The 15264-nt window shown below is 40.4% G+C and overlaps 2 protein-coding genes across 3 annotated transcripts; both read right to left on the bottom strand.

The window, feature by feature from the left end:
* Nucleotides 1-25: 25 nt before the first annotated feature.
* LOC134878992 (protein mono-ADP-ribosyltransferase TIPARP-like) lies at nt 26-2884 on the bottom strand. The gene is made up of 5 exons (XM_063905201.1): nt 2061-2884; nt 1775-1940; nt 1452-1639; nt 993-1262; nt 26-473 (listed from the first exon to the last, which is right to left on the bottom strand). Exons 1-5 carry the CDS (start codon nt 2882-2884, stop codon nt 26-28), a joined length of 1896 nt encoding a protein of 631 aa, XP_063761271.1.
* A 5931-nt stretch (nt 2885-8815) lies between these two features.
* On the bottom strand, nt 8816-12981 carry LOC134879416 (E3 ubiquitin-protein ligase TRIM35-like). 2 transcript variants are annotated; one of them, XM_063905922.1, is made up of 8 exons: nt 12963-12981; nt 11789-11917; nt 11164-11610; nt 10895-10990; nt 10510-10740; nt 10390-10412; nt 10185-10303; nt 8816-9754 (listed from the first exon to the last, which is right to left on the bottom strand). In XM_063905922.1, exons 2-8 carry the CDS (start codon nt 11888-11890, stop codon nt 9210-9212), a joined length of 1563 nt encoding a protein of 520 aa, XP_063761992.1. In that variant the 5' UTR covers nt 11891-11917; nt 12963-12981; the 3' UTR covers nt 8816-9209. The 2 variants fall into 2 exon arrangements, with proteins under 2 accessions (XP_063761992.1, XP_063761991.1); XM_063905921.1 differs by lacking the exon at nt 12963-12981 and adding an exon at nt 12803-12891.
* Between the last annotated feature and the right edge of the window lie 2283 nt (nt 12982-15264).

The raw sequence follows: 15264 nt of genomic DNA, 5'->3' as shown, positions 1-15264 counted from the left end.
AACAAAGCCCTCTGCTCTTGAAGCATCAAATTTCAATCTCTTTGGGCAGTTCTTTGTACTTTATGAGGTAGTATGGGTAGCACTGACAGCTATCAAAAACGACAAACATGCTGGGGTTGCACACGTTGTCCACGCAGGTGTCGTAGCGACCGAACGGCCTCGTCTTGGACATGATTGGCGGCGGCCGGCGATAGCCGAACCTTCCCTGAGTCACGTTCCCCACCAGCACTTTGGCTATGAACATGTGGCAGACCCCGTTGGGCAGCCCCATCGCTGAGTAGGTGTTGGAGTAGGAGGCAGAGATGGAGAAGTAGGAGCCGTGACCGTTGGACGCCCCGTTTTGCCCGGCTATGCGAGGGTCAAAGTTGTTGTGGCAGATTTCCTCCGCGGCCTCTTTTCTGGTCCCGTGGAACAGATGTCTCTCCAGAGGTTCTGTAGAATCTGCCTGATGCTTCTGCATGTGGGCCTTCTGCCTGTAATGACAATGCACACACATCAATGTAGCTTGTGTCTTTTGTGCCCGCTTCCTGTATCATTGTACTTCACTTGAAACCTAAATATAGACAGATATATTCAACGAGCAATTTCACATGATCACACTTAAACCTCAGTCTTTTGTTTTTATTAAAAAAAGGCAGAATATTGTCACCTAATCATGATCTCGTGAAAACACTACATATCCGATGGTGCCAGCCTCTTAAGAGACACAGAGGTTTTTTTGCGTGATATTTTATTTGAGTTTTGCCTCTTGTTCCGATTTGTTTAACTATTCTAAAGGCCTTTTTTCTTTGTTGAATGTGTGTGGTAAGGTTATGATTTTATTTTGATTAAATGCGAGTCGCACAACATCACCATAGCATTGGAAGACAAACAAGTCCTCGCAACTGTAAGTAAAACCAATACATGAAAAGGTGTCTGTTTAGTGCATCTAAGCTGATGGTGGAAACAGGAAGGAAGCTAAATGTTTTTTAGTGCAGAAACAGTGGCTGAACCTTTGGTATTTGTCCCAGTGGAGGAGGTTCTCCACCTGCTGGATGCTGAGGATGTCCACCTCGGTCTCAGGCTGGGTCTCATAGAAGAAGTTTTGGATGCTCCGATAGGCCGGTGTGCCTGCAGGAAGCTCCACCAGGCTGAAGTCCTGCTCTGAGACCAGAGACCACACCGGAGGATACCAGGAGCTGAACTCCTTCAGAGGGTCCACGCTCAAGTCAGCCCCCGGGGGATCACTGACAGGCTCGGCTGGCTCACTCTGGATCCCTGTCCTAGGTGTGGAGTAAAGGAAAGGGGGATATTAATTAGGTCTCTACTGTTTTTTTGATATTTCTAGAGACTTTGCAGTTGAGTTACAAATGTCTGTCATCATATATGATGTTTTCAGGACAATATAATGTTCTGTTCATGGAAATGTGCCACTTCATGTGAACAAACAAGAGACCAAAATGGGTACCAACTTCAGGTAAGGCTGCATGGAATTGGGGGAGTGGTAGACGGGTCTCAAGCGGACTTCTATAGAACACCCTGTGGTGACATTGGTCTGGACCATGGTAGTGAAGTCCATCTTGTATTTCCATGAGCCAATAAAAAAAGTACATTCTGGCTTCTTTTCACTCATCGCATTCAGCAGAACGTTGGACAAAGCCTTAAGAGGGATGAACAAATAGATGAGCAAGGAACCGCTGAAAAATGGCACCGGTTACAACTTACAGCCGGTATAAGTAAAAGAGGACGGAGCCAAGGAGCGATAATGGAAATGCTAAGTAAAATAAACATTTACCTGGCTGTATTCCTTCCAGATGAAGCAGTTGAACCAGTAGATTTTCCATTTACTGGGAAAGAAAGGGTTCACCATCAGACTGTCAGAGTTAGTCAGTCGTCGAACGTCACCATATTTATACGAGTTCAACTTCATCACAGAAAAGTCCAAACTGTATTTGGCATGCCTAAAGGTGTGTTGGACAAAACATCTTTGTAAGTCACAATTAAAATGTAGTTTTTGACAATTTGTTTTTGAACATTGTTTAGTTTTCAGAGTTTAAGTGAAGTTGTGCCCTCGTACTCACCCATCCTTGATGCAAATGACCTGCTGGTTGACATCGCAGTAGATCCTCTCCAGTAAGACCTGAGAGCGATGGGGGATGTCGAACCACTTGCTGGTGATCTCACACCACAGCTGCCAGTGAAACGGGTAGGGAGTGTGGTGCTTGTTACACTTTTTCCCTGCGTGGCAAACATTTAGGAGGAAGTTGTCACAGATCTGGATGTCAGAGGAGTTCTTTGTGTGGAACGGAGAGGGGGAAGGCTCTATAAAGAGGGCTTGCGGCTTGGTGCGGGTTATTAGGGTGTTGATGGAGGGCAAGACCTGTTTCTTAGTCAGGGTGGTGGTCTGGTGGAGAGGCTGAGGTGAGGTGATGATGAGAGGCAGGGGAACGATGACGGAGTCATCCCGTGTAGGGGTTGAAGGTGAGTTCTGTGGTTTACTTGGAGGGCTTGGTAGAAATTGGGTGCTGTTTTCAGAAGGACAGAGAATGATCTGCTGTGGGGAAAGACACTGGATCAGCATCCGTGGCTTCCCAGAAGTGGAAGGAAGCACTAAGGTGGAAGTGCTATCAAGTTGGGTGGAAGTTGTACCCTCCCCCTGCTTAGAGGTCATAGGGTTTGAATGCACCCTGATGCTGTAGGGGTTGACGGTCCAGGCGATGTCAACCTGCTGGGTTCTCATGGCCTCCCACACTGGGAGGCTGGTGTTGGTGTTAGCCGGGATTTCCAGTAAAACAAGAGAGGGGCTCAGGAAGGTGACTTTGGATGGTTTGGAGGGGGACTCTGACTCTGAAACACTGTCAGCCATCTTTCTCTTTGCTTTGACGGATGAAAGGTAAGGCATCATGGTCCTCCTGCAAAATAAAAAACATTTTGATACAGGGGTCAGTGACAGATAGGGGTTGAGAATTCAAAAATATGTTTAAAACTTTAAAACAAAACATGCCTGAGGTTTGTTAAAGTGTATATTTTGTATTTCTGTTGTATTCATATGATGTAATATGACATTTATACTATTTTTAACAAAAGGTGTAACCACAAAAAATGACAAATATCTAATATTTCACACCTCCTAAAGTGCATGCCATTGCTCTCATGAAATTAGTAGTTTATTTTGTAATATCCTATGAGAATGTTTTATTATATTTATTTCTAAATTTAAATGATATGGGTTTTTTATTGTACTGAGCAAGACCATATGCTGTAAACATCTTGCTTTATGTCTATTCTTTGACCATTTGAGTAGAAATGGTTTAAACACCCATTATTACAGTGTAGTAGAGTATTAAATTAGTATACTGAGATACTGGTTACACCAATTGACATAAATCGGTTACACCAACTGACCATAAAACTTCTACGGCAAAAGGACGACAAATTGACACAGAAAATAGTCATCAAGGTAAACTGATATTGGATATTTTAATATTCATGTCATTCAGGATGCAGGATTAACTCCTATTCTGAGAGTGAGAGGAAGTGTGTGTATGTGTGTGTGTGTGTGTGTGTGTGTGTGTGTGTGTGTGTGTGTGTGTGTGTGTGTGTGTGTGTGTGTGTGTGTGTGTGTGTGTGTGTGTTTGTGTTTGTGTGTGTGTGTGTGAGAGAGAGAGAGAGAGATTGTGAGTGAGAGAGTATAACATTTTTTTTCATTTCTTTCATCACTAAACTGTTTTGATTACATTTTTAAAAACCGACAACCATCAGTGTGAGTTCATTCCATCCATTTCACCTTAACATAACACTATAAAAGAAACAGCGTCTCAGAAACTTCAGACTTGAAATATTCCTGACCAGTTGAGTCTGCGGAAAAAAAACATTTACCTTTCAGGCTGTGTGCTTGGAATTGTTTCCAGGCATCTGCTGTGAGTTTCGAATGACGTGAATTCACAGGTTCTGGCTCAGAAATGCTGTGAAGAACATCAGACTTATAATAGAACAGGATGTCAGGTGGATGAGGCCAGGTGAAGACATTCTTCCCGGCTAGCTGTTGCATGCAACTTACCTCTACTTCATCCCCAACTACCTGAATGATCTGCCCCACAAATGGTTTGCCCTCATATCTGACAAGAGAAAACTTTCCCTGCTTACTTTCCTGATCTTCCACGCTGTCAGATGTTGAGGTGATGGCTGGTGGGTCCCGGAAATCAACTACCGATGTCCCATGACACCTGCAGATATTGGGTCTTTTGCAAAAGCATGAAATGTCCCTGTACTGGATCACAGCTGGCTCTTCACAGGTCACTTGATGAATCTTTAGTGTGCCTTTTACAGCTGGAATGAAGGCCGGGACTTTTTCATCATATTTGTTGATTTCCTCTTCTGATATCCAGTGGCAACGGACACTGGACTCATCCTTCAGGAGACATCCTCTGCGCATGTGTGCGTGCTGTTGTGTGTGCACTACCTTTGCCGTCTTTTGGCCAGGTAATTTGCCTTTGCAGCAGGATCTGCGTTCACTCGCGCTCTGTGGTGAGCCACTTTTTCCTTGCTTGTAAGTAGCATCTATTGGGGGACAAGAAGAACACTTAATTTACAATAAATGTATTTATATTATTTATTTATAATTTAAACATACTGTTTACATACATCATAATAAAATATTAAAAATGTATTATGGACGTTTAAATAAAAAAAAATAAAAAAATGACACTTCACAATCGTTAAAATTCCAATCTAACTTAAACCCTATTAAAGCTACTGTTCATGCTTAACAGTAAGTCACTATTTAAATGATAAAAATAATATAATTGGCACCTTAAATTAAATACTCTTGGCCCTGAATCTGATCGAATTGTTCTCAAACAGTAAGGAGTCAAATGGTTTAACCGGTCACACCATTTGACATTTCTATTTAAAATCAACTATGTACGTAGTTGACCATTATGTGAATATTCAAACAGTTTTTACATTAAATTCAATATTTTATTATTATTATGATTTATCCATATTTTAAGGAGGTCATACCATTTGACATGTTACCTAAGCTTGCCTGACCATGGCCAAAAAACACTTGATTATGTTACATTTTTAAGAGTTACTAACCTTGACTCATAGCAGTTCGGGTCTTCAAGGGTCCTTCCCTGTGACATAACTTCCTGTTACATGATCTTCTGAAATAATACTTACAAAATGGCTCCTTAAAAGGTGGTTACACCACTTGACATTTCAAGTGGTTGATGTGACAGACATGATTCCCCATATTAATTAAAACATTCAGAACAATGGGGTTTGATTACTTTTATTTAATATAGAAAAGTTCTTATGCAAGATCATGCCAGATTATTTTAGAAGGGATTTTGGAGAGAATTTCACATTTTTTTCAGCAAGTGTAATTATGTGGTTCATGTTTTTGTGGTTACTGCGTATTGACATTTTTACCCAAATTTTTACCCAAATTCACTTAATAATCTCTCAAAATTGAATAAATCCGTTGAGATACTTTGAGTACTCAGGTATTGTACTTAAGTAAGAGTAGAAGTACCAGAGTGTAGGAATACTTTGTTACAAGTTAAAGTCCTGCAATCAAAATGTTACTCAAGTCAAAATACCAAAAGTAAAAGTACTCATTATTGCAGATTGTCCTATTACTGAATAATATACTATGTGTTTTGGATCATTGTCACCTGTTTTCATACCTGATGAGTTGCATCCCTGTCACTAAAAGTATTAAATAACCAGTGCTTATTTGATGAAAATGATGTTAGAAAATAATTTGTGAAATTATTTTCAAATGTTAACTATTTTAAATGTATCTAACCCTTATGTACACACAGAAAAAGAGCGCACGTCATTGACCCACGTAGACACACTGGCATTGGGCATGGCTGAATGTGAGATAACTTACATTTATATTATTTCTGCTCCTCTAGATCGACTCCTATTTGTTATGGCTAACCCTAACCCTAACCCAGGTTTAGATAAAGTCTAATTTTAGAGTTGATTGAATTTCACATCTTTAAACCAAATCTGCAAAATAACTAAAGTTTTAAAAAATGTAGTAAGTAAAAATACACTATTTGATTTGTACAGAGAAGTACAAAGTAGCGAAAGTTGAAATACTCTAGTAAGAACAAGTCCCTCAAATGTGTACTTACAGTACTCGAGTAAATCTACTTAGTTATTTTACACCACTGATGTCAGTGTATTTTGCTTTGTTAAATGTTAAAGAAAACATTTGACTAAAAATAACATTTTAAACATTGTTTAGTCCCTGCACATGGTGGAGGCTAAGACTGACTGAGTTTAGCTCAGCTCAAAAACGTCAAGGTTTTATTGTTGCCAATGGAATAAAAACACGTTTTATGGCGACTGGAGGTTTTAAATGTGTGTAGCATGTATTACATATCACCCAACCACTAACCAACGACATAACCTTCAAAATGTATAATCTACTTGCACTACTAGCTTGCAGCTATAACTAGCTAATGAGAGCTAATGAACACGTTTCTATTTAGCTAACCTTACCGTGATACCAGCTGCTGAAGCCTGTGACGTTTGTAACTTTGCTGGGACTCAGACGTTATGGAAGTAATGTTAAAACTTGTTCAGAAAAGTTCCACGTATACAGGCAGGATGCTAAAACAACGTGTTATCGATAGGTGAAAGGAGCAGGACAAGGTCGACATGCCACGCTTTAATGTTCAATGGGTGGGGTCAGGTGGGGCAAAAACGTGATGTAAAAATACCAAAGATTCAAAATCAAAGTATCAATTTAGAGTATAGCAACAGTAATTGAAGTGTAGATACATATTATAAAGTTAAACACGTATATAACAGGCTATGGGCCTCCAATAGGTTATACATAGTGCTTTGAGTTGGAAGCATAAATTGCACAAGATCAAATAAACTCCGCCTCTCCTCTAGTAACACACGCTAAATAATCCCTAAGAATAGAAAAATGTACGTTTTGACCGTGAATTTTAGTCTACTGTTATAACACATTTTGAAAAACAGTTGTGTTCACTGTTATTGTGTTCTGTATGATATAGATATATAAAAATGCCAGTACTGAGTCTTATTATAGTTATTATTGATATAACTACAGAGTACAGTGGTATGCAAAAGTTTGGGCACCCCTTAGGAAAACCACTGCATCAGTTTGTCACTTGCTGAGCTTTTGAAGCAGCAACTTCATTTTAACATATGTTATACCTTATGGTAACAGAAACATCTCAGTAGTGAAATAACTTTTATTGGTCAAACAGAAACATGTTTATGTGCATTCAAACAAAAATAGGCATGTGCATAAATTTGGGCACCCCTAAGAAATAATTCCATTAATATTTAGTATTGCCTCCTTTTGCTGCAATAACGGCCTGTAGGCGCCTCCTGTAGCCACAGACAAGTCCCTTAAGCCTGGCAGGTGGTATTTTGGCCCATTCTTCCACACAAAACGTCTCCAGTTCAGTCAGGTTTCTTGGCCTCCGTGCATGGACAGCCTTCTTCAAATAAATCCATACATTTTCAATGATGTTAAGGTCTGGGGACTGGGATGGCCATTCCAGAACATTGTACCTGTGCTTCTGCATGAATTCCTTGGTGGATTTTGATCGGTGCTTAGGATCATTGTCCTGCTGAAAAATCCAACCCCGGCGTAGCTTCAACTTTGTGACTGACTCTAGAACATTCTTGTCAAGAATCTCCTGGTACTGTAAGGAATTCATGTGGCCCTCAACTTTAACAAGTTTTCCAGTACCTGTGCTAGCCACACAGCCCCATAACATGATAGATCCTCCACCAAATTTTACAGTGGGCAACAAGTTCTTTTCATTGAATGCAGTGTGTTTTTTTCGCCATGCATACCTGTTCATGTTATGACCAAATAACTCAATCTTGGTCTCATCTGACCACAGTATTTTGTTCCAAAATGCTTCTGGCTTGTCCAGATGTGCTTTTGCATACCTCATGCGACTCTTCTTGTGATTAACACTCAGGAAAGGCTTTTTGCACATCACCCTTCCAATGAGCTCTTCCTGGTGCAAAGTACGCTGGATTGTGGAACGGTGAACAACTACACCATCAGCAGCCAGATGTTGTTGTAGTTCTCTGGAGGTGGTCTGTGGCTTCTCTGTGACCATTTTCACCATCCTTCGCCTGTGCCTTTCCCCTATTTTTGTCGGCCTACCACATCTTTCCTTCACACGGACTGTTCCTGTGGCCTTCCATTTCACAACTACGTTTCTGACTGTGGAGACAGACAGTTTAAACCTGTCAGATAATTTTTTGTACCCTTCTCCTAATTTATAATGTTGGATTATCTTAGCTTTCAGGTCAGTGGAGAGTTGTTTTGAGGTCCCCATCTTGCCACTCCCTAAGAAAGAACCTAGGCCAGGCACAGCCAGCTATTACCTATGTTAAATAGCCTTTTTCATGATTGGTTCCACCTGTCTTTGTAATTGAAGGTCTAATGAGCTAATCAAAGCAATTTTGTGCAGCAACCTGTCAGCTATAAATCCGTACAGGTGTTGAAATGAATGCTATTTATAAGGGTGCCCAAACTTTTGCACATCCCATTTTTTGCATTTTATTTTATTATAATAAAACTATGTAATGCTACCCTAAGAATTTTGGTCTGGAAAACACTAAAACGTCTACATCTTTGTAGGAAAACAAATGTTGTTGCTGTGATCTTCTATTATAAAGGAAAAGCAAATTGTCATGAAATCTCAGAGGGGTGCCCAAACTTTTGCATACCACTGTATATCTTTAATAATTGTATAATATGTTGCCTGTCTTGCCCATTTCATTTTTTAGCAGGTTTCACAAAAATCAAGGGAAGTTGTGGTATTTGCAAATCATTTATTTGTAGATTAGCACACTCATTAGTATTTGCACATAAAGCATAAAGTGTTTGTCATTTATCTGTAGAAATAAACATTTGGGCTTGAAAAAACATTTAGAGTTTGACATGCACATTCAAGATTGGGTTACTTTGATTCATCAAACTACAGGCAAACATTATACTGTTTGATTGTTTTTAAACAGAAACAACGTCAAAGAAATAGTTGAAACTGCACAAATGGAAACAGTTTAAAACTGAAAAACAAAAAGGACGCTGTTTAGAGGCAGGAAATAAAATGCTGAAATTATGCTATTTGATTCCAATACTGTATGAAATTCAAAAAAAGATCCCATTCATTTTGTACCGAGTACAAGGTAAAAGTTATGCACTTTCAGAAGTGTTCAACCGCTTTCACAGAAACCTCCAGTGGCTCCACCTTTAAAGGACACTGCTGACACCCCACCCAGAAGTAAGGGAAGACCCTCTCAGTGATGGGGTGCTTAAGGGTGTAGATATGAGTGTTGTCATGCGGGTCGCAGAAGGACACCCTGCCTTTGTCACAGTCCAGCTGCACCCTAATCCTCTGCGGGTTCCTCTTCAAGTTAAGCCTCGTCAATGGAGAAGTGCCTGCAAAGTACATCTTGTGGTAAAAGTACACGCACAGGTAGCCGTTATTCAGCACTGAAGACACTTTCTCTTTCCTCTGGGCTGACTCTTTAGCCAAGCCGACCACCCACGCTGTACTCTCCCCCACATTCACGTCCCAGGTGTGCTTGCCCGAGGTGAAGCTCTCGCGGCCCAGCACACCGGTGTCAGGATCGAACCTCTCCGGGTTGTCGGGCATCTTACGCTTCTCTTCACTGTCACAGACGCTGCTCAGGTCGTCTGACAGGATGAGCCACGGGGCAGCGGTGTTGGGGTCCAGAGTAACCGGGGCTGAAGAAAACACAGCAGGTTGTCAGCAGAGGTGGGAAGTAGAACAGTACAAATACTTTGTTACTGTACTTAAGATTTCTGGTATCAGTACTTTACTCAACTATTTATTTTTCTGACAACTTTTTACTCCTTTCATTTTTGAAACAAATATCTGTACTCTATACATTTTCAAAGAAGGTTTGTATCTTAATCCGCATTTGGTGGCATGACCATTATTATTTAGAGTCATTGTGCACCTATTTAATACAGAGAACACAATCAGTGTATGTATGACAATGACAGCTGTGTTCTATTAATATTAAGTGAGGTCTAGTTACCAGCTTGACTCTAAAACAGTTGATAGTTGTGGCTGCCAACATTCCAAAGCCCATACTTCTGTACTTTTGACTGAGTAAAGAAGTTACTAAAAGTAGGACGAATATGAACTCACTGTATTTGACAATTTTCCCCATCTTCTCCCACACATGGAAATTTAAAGACCCGAGATATTTGGCTACATCCAATAGTGCTCCGGGAGCCATGACTGGATCTTCAGTTGGGCTGTCGGCTCTGCAGAGAGAACACTTAGGTTAGTCTCTGTAACTTGTTAAGAAAGCAGAGAAAAGTAAAGTCAAATATGCAATATTCTTTTTCACCTTGCCAATGTGCTCTTGCATTTCTGAAAAAAAGACGGAAAAAAAGGAGTTTTAAGAAATAAACTATTTCTATAGAGTCATCCATGCATTGCTTCACATTTCAAACCCTGCCAAACATACATGAAGGATGAAAATGCCCTCTGAAGCTATCTCCTCCTCTAAAACTCGGATGGATTCAGACACATGTTCTATATTTCTGGTAATTTCTTCAATTTGTTGCATCATCGCTCGACTCTTAAGGTCTTCTTCCCCCCTCAGTGCCGTTATTCTGGATTCCTCTTCGGCTAAGAGGAAGCTGTGAAGCTTTTCAAACTCCTCTCGGGTCCGCTTCTCCACAAATTGGGCCTGGAACTGAACATAAAAAACATTTTTATTAGCATGGCTTTGAAATTACCAGCACCACCTCTATATTAAGTAGCATTGTAGCCTATTTTCACCAATGTTACTTAATCTACCTCAACTGAGTATTTTTTTGTTTGTTGCAGAAGTATGACAAAATCAGCACCTGGATGAATTCCACAGCATTCTCATATTTTTTCTTCATGTTATCAAAAACATCCTTTTTTTTCTGCATCGAGCTGAGGGCAGTCTTCATTTTCTCCTGAGTAGACAATCAAGAGAAAGTGAATATGAATACATGTTAAAAAGTAATCTTCAAAAAGGCTGCTATCATCTTTAAACATAATGGCTGTTTGGGGAGCAAAAATGCAGCCCCAAGTAAAAGCATATACTTATTCAAACCATATGTTTAGATCTCAAAGGCATATTGTTTACCTTTACATCTACTAGAGCCTCACTGACAGGGCAACAATCGTGCTGTTTGTGCTTCCTTGAGGTGTGGCAAACCACGCAGATAGGCTCCTTATCCTGCAGACAGAAAAGTTTCAGCCTCTCCCCGTGAAGGGGGCACACCTCCCCTGGATCAGAGTACAGCTCTCCAAATGTATCGTCCAGATCCTCACCATCCTGGATGAAGGACTCGCACAGGTTCTTCAGGGTGAGACTCGGCACAGGGTCATCCACACTTTCACTTCTGCACAGAGGGCAGTCCCGGCTCCGTGTGCCCTGAGTCCAGTACTGCTTCAGACAGGGGGCACAGAAACTGTGGCTGCACTTTAGGACCACAGGGTCCCTGAAGATCTCACAGCATATTGAACATGAGAGGTCAACCTCCTGGAGAGAGAGACTGCGTGCCATTCTGACACTGAGCTCCTGTTTTCTCTGAAATGAAAGTAATGCGAAGTACGCACTGATCAAACACAGGAGAAAACATTCCTTATACGCACAATTTCTGGCTTTGTAGTCTATTTACTTCACAGTATAGACACTCTGGAACCCTAATATTTGTTTGATTACGTTTCATTTTCATGTAAAAAAAAATAATAGAGCCAAAACATACCTCACAACAACAGTCCAGTGACAGATAAACGCGTTCAGACTTCAGCACTTCCTGCTTCCTGTATTGTTGACTCATCCAAAGTAGGTGGAGTCTAAGAGGCATTAACCCTCAACTAGCCCTGACATATCCCTTGCAGAGAAAAAGACGGAGAGAGTGGCAAATGAAGCATAGGAACGTAAAAAACTCAAACATACAACATACAAAATACACACTATCTTTTCAGGTTGTTTTCCCAGCTGTCTTGCTTTGCAATACAGTATACTTTACCTCTACAAGGCTGTAAAAGATATTAAGGCTATAGTCGAAATACTTAAAACATCTGTAAGCAGGGGGGCACAGGTAGAAGCTGCTTCAAAGTGTCCATTAGCCAAAACAAATAATCTCTTAAATTACTTCCATAATATATCCTGCAAATGAATAAAAACAGTGTTAGTGTGTTATAATATGTGCTGTCATGTATTGTGTTTATGCATTTTCCATGGATGAATAAACATTTTTTGATTTTCCTCTCAGAATATGTTGCCATCCAGTGTCAAATTAAAGCAAAAGCTCTTTCCTTAGTGTAATCAGCTGTGTATATCATGTAGGCAAAACAGGTGACTTTGCAATGCAGTTTTGCTTGTGGTGTGGTTAAATTGAAATGATAATGAAGTGGGTTTGAGGACCGACAACGCCATCTGGGGACTTGCACCCCAGGATATAAACATAAAAAGAGTAGGACATAGGTTCAGGACTGAGGGGCAGAGACGTGTTTCAGAATTAAGTAACTTTTATTAATTGTAAATTTAAAAAAAGGAAACTTAGGAAAATGGTGCAGGAAGACAAAATCATTGGTTATAAAACAATTACTCAGTTTAAAATGATCTTTATTATATAATGGGATTAAAATCTTTATCTAAAATGTAACATTTAAAAGTCTATGCAAAAAAAAAAACTAAATCTAAAGTGAGCTGAGGCCAGTTAACGGGGTGGCAGGCTACTTCTCGTGACACCAGGGTGCAACCAAATACTCACCAGGTGCAGCCAGAGCAAACCACACACAGCAAACCACCTGTGGTCCTGTGGTTCTTGTGAACCACAAGAAGAAAGAGTCACCGGATAAACTGCAAGGAAACAGCAAGTCAGCTTAACAAAAACTAGAAGTAACTGAGACATTTTTTGAGAGACAGCCTACCTGCAGCACCGACCGTAACGGCAGAGCCAAAGGGGATAACAATTGCAGCAGGTGCAATTTATACTCTGCCCTAATTAGGGGAGGAGTCAGGCCCTGCGCTGCGTTCCCAAGCACCCCACTACAATCGGTATGCTGGTTCCCTGTACAGTCAGAGTTAAACATACTAATTTGCTATGTTCATGTTTATTTAAATGTAAGCACAGCAGTTGGCATGCTGCTTTCTAATATATGCTCTGAAAATTTCATTTCAGAAAAATGCTAAGAAAACTGTTTAAATAATGTATTATTTGAAGTGTGTGCTGTATGGCACGGTTTGTTGTACCTTTTCTAAATCTTCCCTGTACAAGTTGCTATTTTTATGCTCCAGACAACTACAACCACAACAAAAAGGACAAAGAAAAATGTATTTTGCTCACTGTGGGTTCTTGCTCCATGATAAATGTATTTGGCAACTTAAAAGAATCAGTGTGCAGACTCAATTTATCTTTATTTTTTCCTCCTGTCAACTTAGAGTCCCGCTATACCCTCATACAGCCTCTATGGCTCCTGTGATTTTAACTTAACTGTGTGTGGTTTGAACTTCATTTTGATTGCTCTTGTTTCGAAGCCTTAGGCCCGATAACATACTGTGTTCGGCCCCATTGTCAATGTAGGGTGTCTGATTAGAGCCAAGGCCTTTTCGTTATAATCACTTGAGTCATTTGGAAAGGAACACAAACATTATGATTCATAGAACCTCTTGACAATTAGCATTTAAATGGAAAAAATTAAGAGCTGTTCTCAGAAATATGGGGAAACAAAACATGGCAGGCACATTGCTTCATTTCAAACCAACTAAGTTAATGAATTTCTCCCAATGGGCATTTAGAGGAAATATTGTTTATTTAGGCTAAATTTGAGCTTGTTGCTTGGGATTGTAATGAGGAAATCTTAAAACAAGACTCTTGAGTGAAACAAATAATTATATGTACAAATAATAACTTGATTCCCACAACATACACCACTTTCCATTCATAACATGTAGGCTTATTTCTGCTACACAGCCTTACTTTGGGAGGCATGAACAGTAGCTTAGGGTGACTAATGTTGAAACAATTTTGGGAGTTGTTTCTTTGTCACAAACTGGTTCAGGGAATGTGCCAAGAGGAGGGTGTGTAAATAAGAAATGTCAGCTATTAACGTAATGGTATGAAGGAGTACTCTGGGGTGGATGTCAGCAGTTGGTAAGAAAAATCAGAGTGACATTATCGGCTAGTTTTTGTAGCCGGAAGGCCCAGCAGGTGAGTCTAATCAGCTAACGACCCTCCACTGTCAGCCAATCCCCTGCTAAAGGTTGGCAAAGGAAAGCCTCCAAGAAACTCAACTTTGTATCTGTATTTTTGTGAATGTGTTTAAACGCAATCATTTAACAGTTCACTAGGTAGATCTTCAATACTTTTAAGTGTGCAACAGAGACTCAAGAGTCTCATTATGATGGAATTCGCTGAAGATGATTTTAATGATAGACGGGCAAAAATACTTCCCGCTGACTGAAGGAGCAGTCTCTACTCTGTCTTGCTGCCACCTTCAAGAAAAACTTGAGCATAAACTCAGCTTTCCAAAACTTGCTTTTAATTAAGTTAAATTTCCTAAAATTGATGGCACTTATTTTCTTAATGATACGTTATGTATACAGTGCCATGCAGATAGATAGAATCGGAGGATGAAACCCTCTTTATTGTCACATACATGCACACAGCAGAGCACACACAGTGAAATTTGTCCTCTGCATTTAACCCATCCTAGTACTAGGAGCAGTGGGCAGCTATTGTGCAGCGCCCGGGGAGCAATGGGGAGGGGGGATTGGAGGTGTCCGGTGCCTTGCTCAAGGACACCACAGCAGGGCCTAGGAGGTGAACTGGGACCTCTCCAAGTAGCAGTCCACCTTCCATATTTTCAAGTCTGTTCGGGGACTTCAACCGGCGACCCTACGATTCCCAGTCCAAGCCCCTACTGACTGAGCCACTGCTGGAGATGGTATTTTGGTCTATTATAAAGGAGGTTCAGATATCCCAGCAGATGTTGGGTTGTTCATTTCTTCACTGAAATGACTCAGCATTTTTTAAGGCATGCTGAGCTCCCCTTCAGTTGGGCATTAGACCATTTACTTTGTTCATGTTTAGTGTATAAGGGAATGTGCTTTAAAGCCTGATCACACAGTAATTTACATCAGACATCAACGTTTTTATCACATGCATTATCATTCACTATAATGATGGTAAGTTCACAGCAAAGGTTTCACAGCTTTGGGAAATTGTATGAC

Source organism: Eleginops maclovinus, chromosome 17 (assembly GCF_036324505.1).
Source record: "Eleginops maclovinus isolate JMC-PN-2008 ecotype Puerto Natales chromosome 17, JC_Emac_rtc_rv5, whole genome shotgun sequence".
NCBI classification, from domain to species: domain Eukaryota; kingdom Metazoa; phylum Chordata; class Actinopteri; order Perciformes; family Eleginopidae; genus Eleginops; species Eleginops maclovinus.
The sequence above is the reverse complement of the archived record's forward strand: the minus strand, read 5'-3'. Positions and strand labels throughout refer to the sequence as shown.

Excerpts from the sequence above, each read along its gene's own strand:
- LOC134878992 (XM_063905201.1), bottom strand. The coding sequence starts at position 2,884 with ATGATGCCTTACCTTTCATCCGTCAAAGCAAAGAGAAAGATGGCTGAC. Across the intron at positions 1,941-2,060 it reads GTCATTTGCATCAAGGATGG|GCATGCCAAATACAGTTTGG; the intron begins GTGAGTACGAGG and ends ACACACCTTTAG. Across the intron at positions 474-992 it reads CACTGGGACAAATACCAAAG|GCAGAAGGCCCACATGCAGA; the intron begins GTTCAGCCACTG and ends TTGTCATTACAG.
- LOC134879416 (XM_063905922.1), bottom strand. The coding sequence starts at position 11,890 with ATGCCTCTTAGACTCCACCTACTTTGGATGAGTCAACAATACAGGAAG. Across the intron at positions 10,413-10,509 it reads AGGGCATTTTCATCCTTCAT|AAATGCAAGAGCACATTGGC; the intron begins GTATGTTTGGCA and ends TCTTTTTTTCAG. Across the intron at positions 9,755-10,184 it reads GGGGAAAATTGTCAAATACA|CCCCGGTTACTCTGGACCCC; the intron begins GTGAGTTCATAT and ends TGTTTTCTTCAG.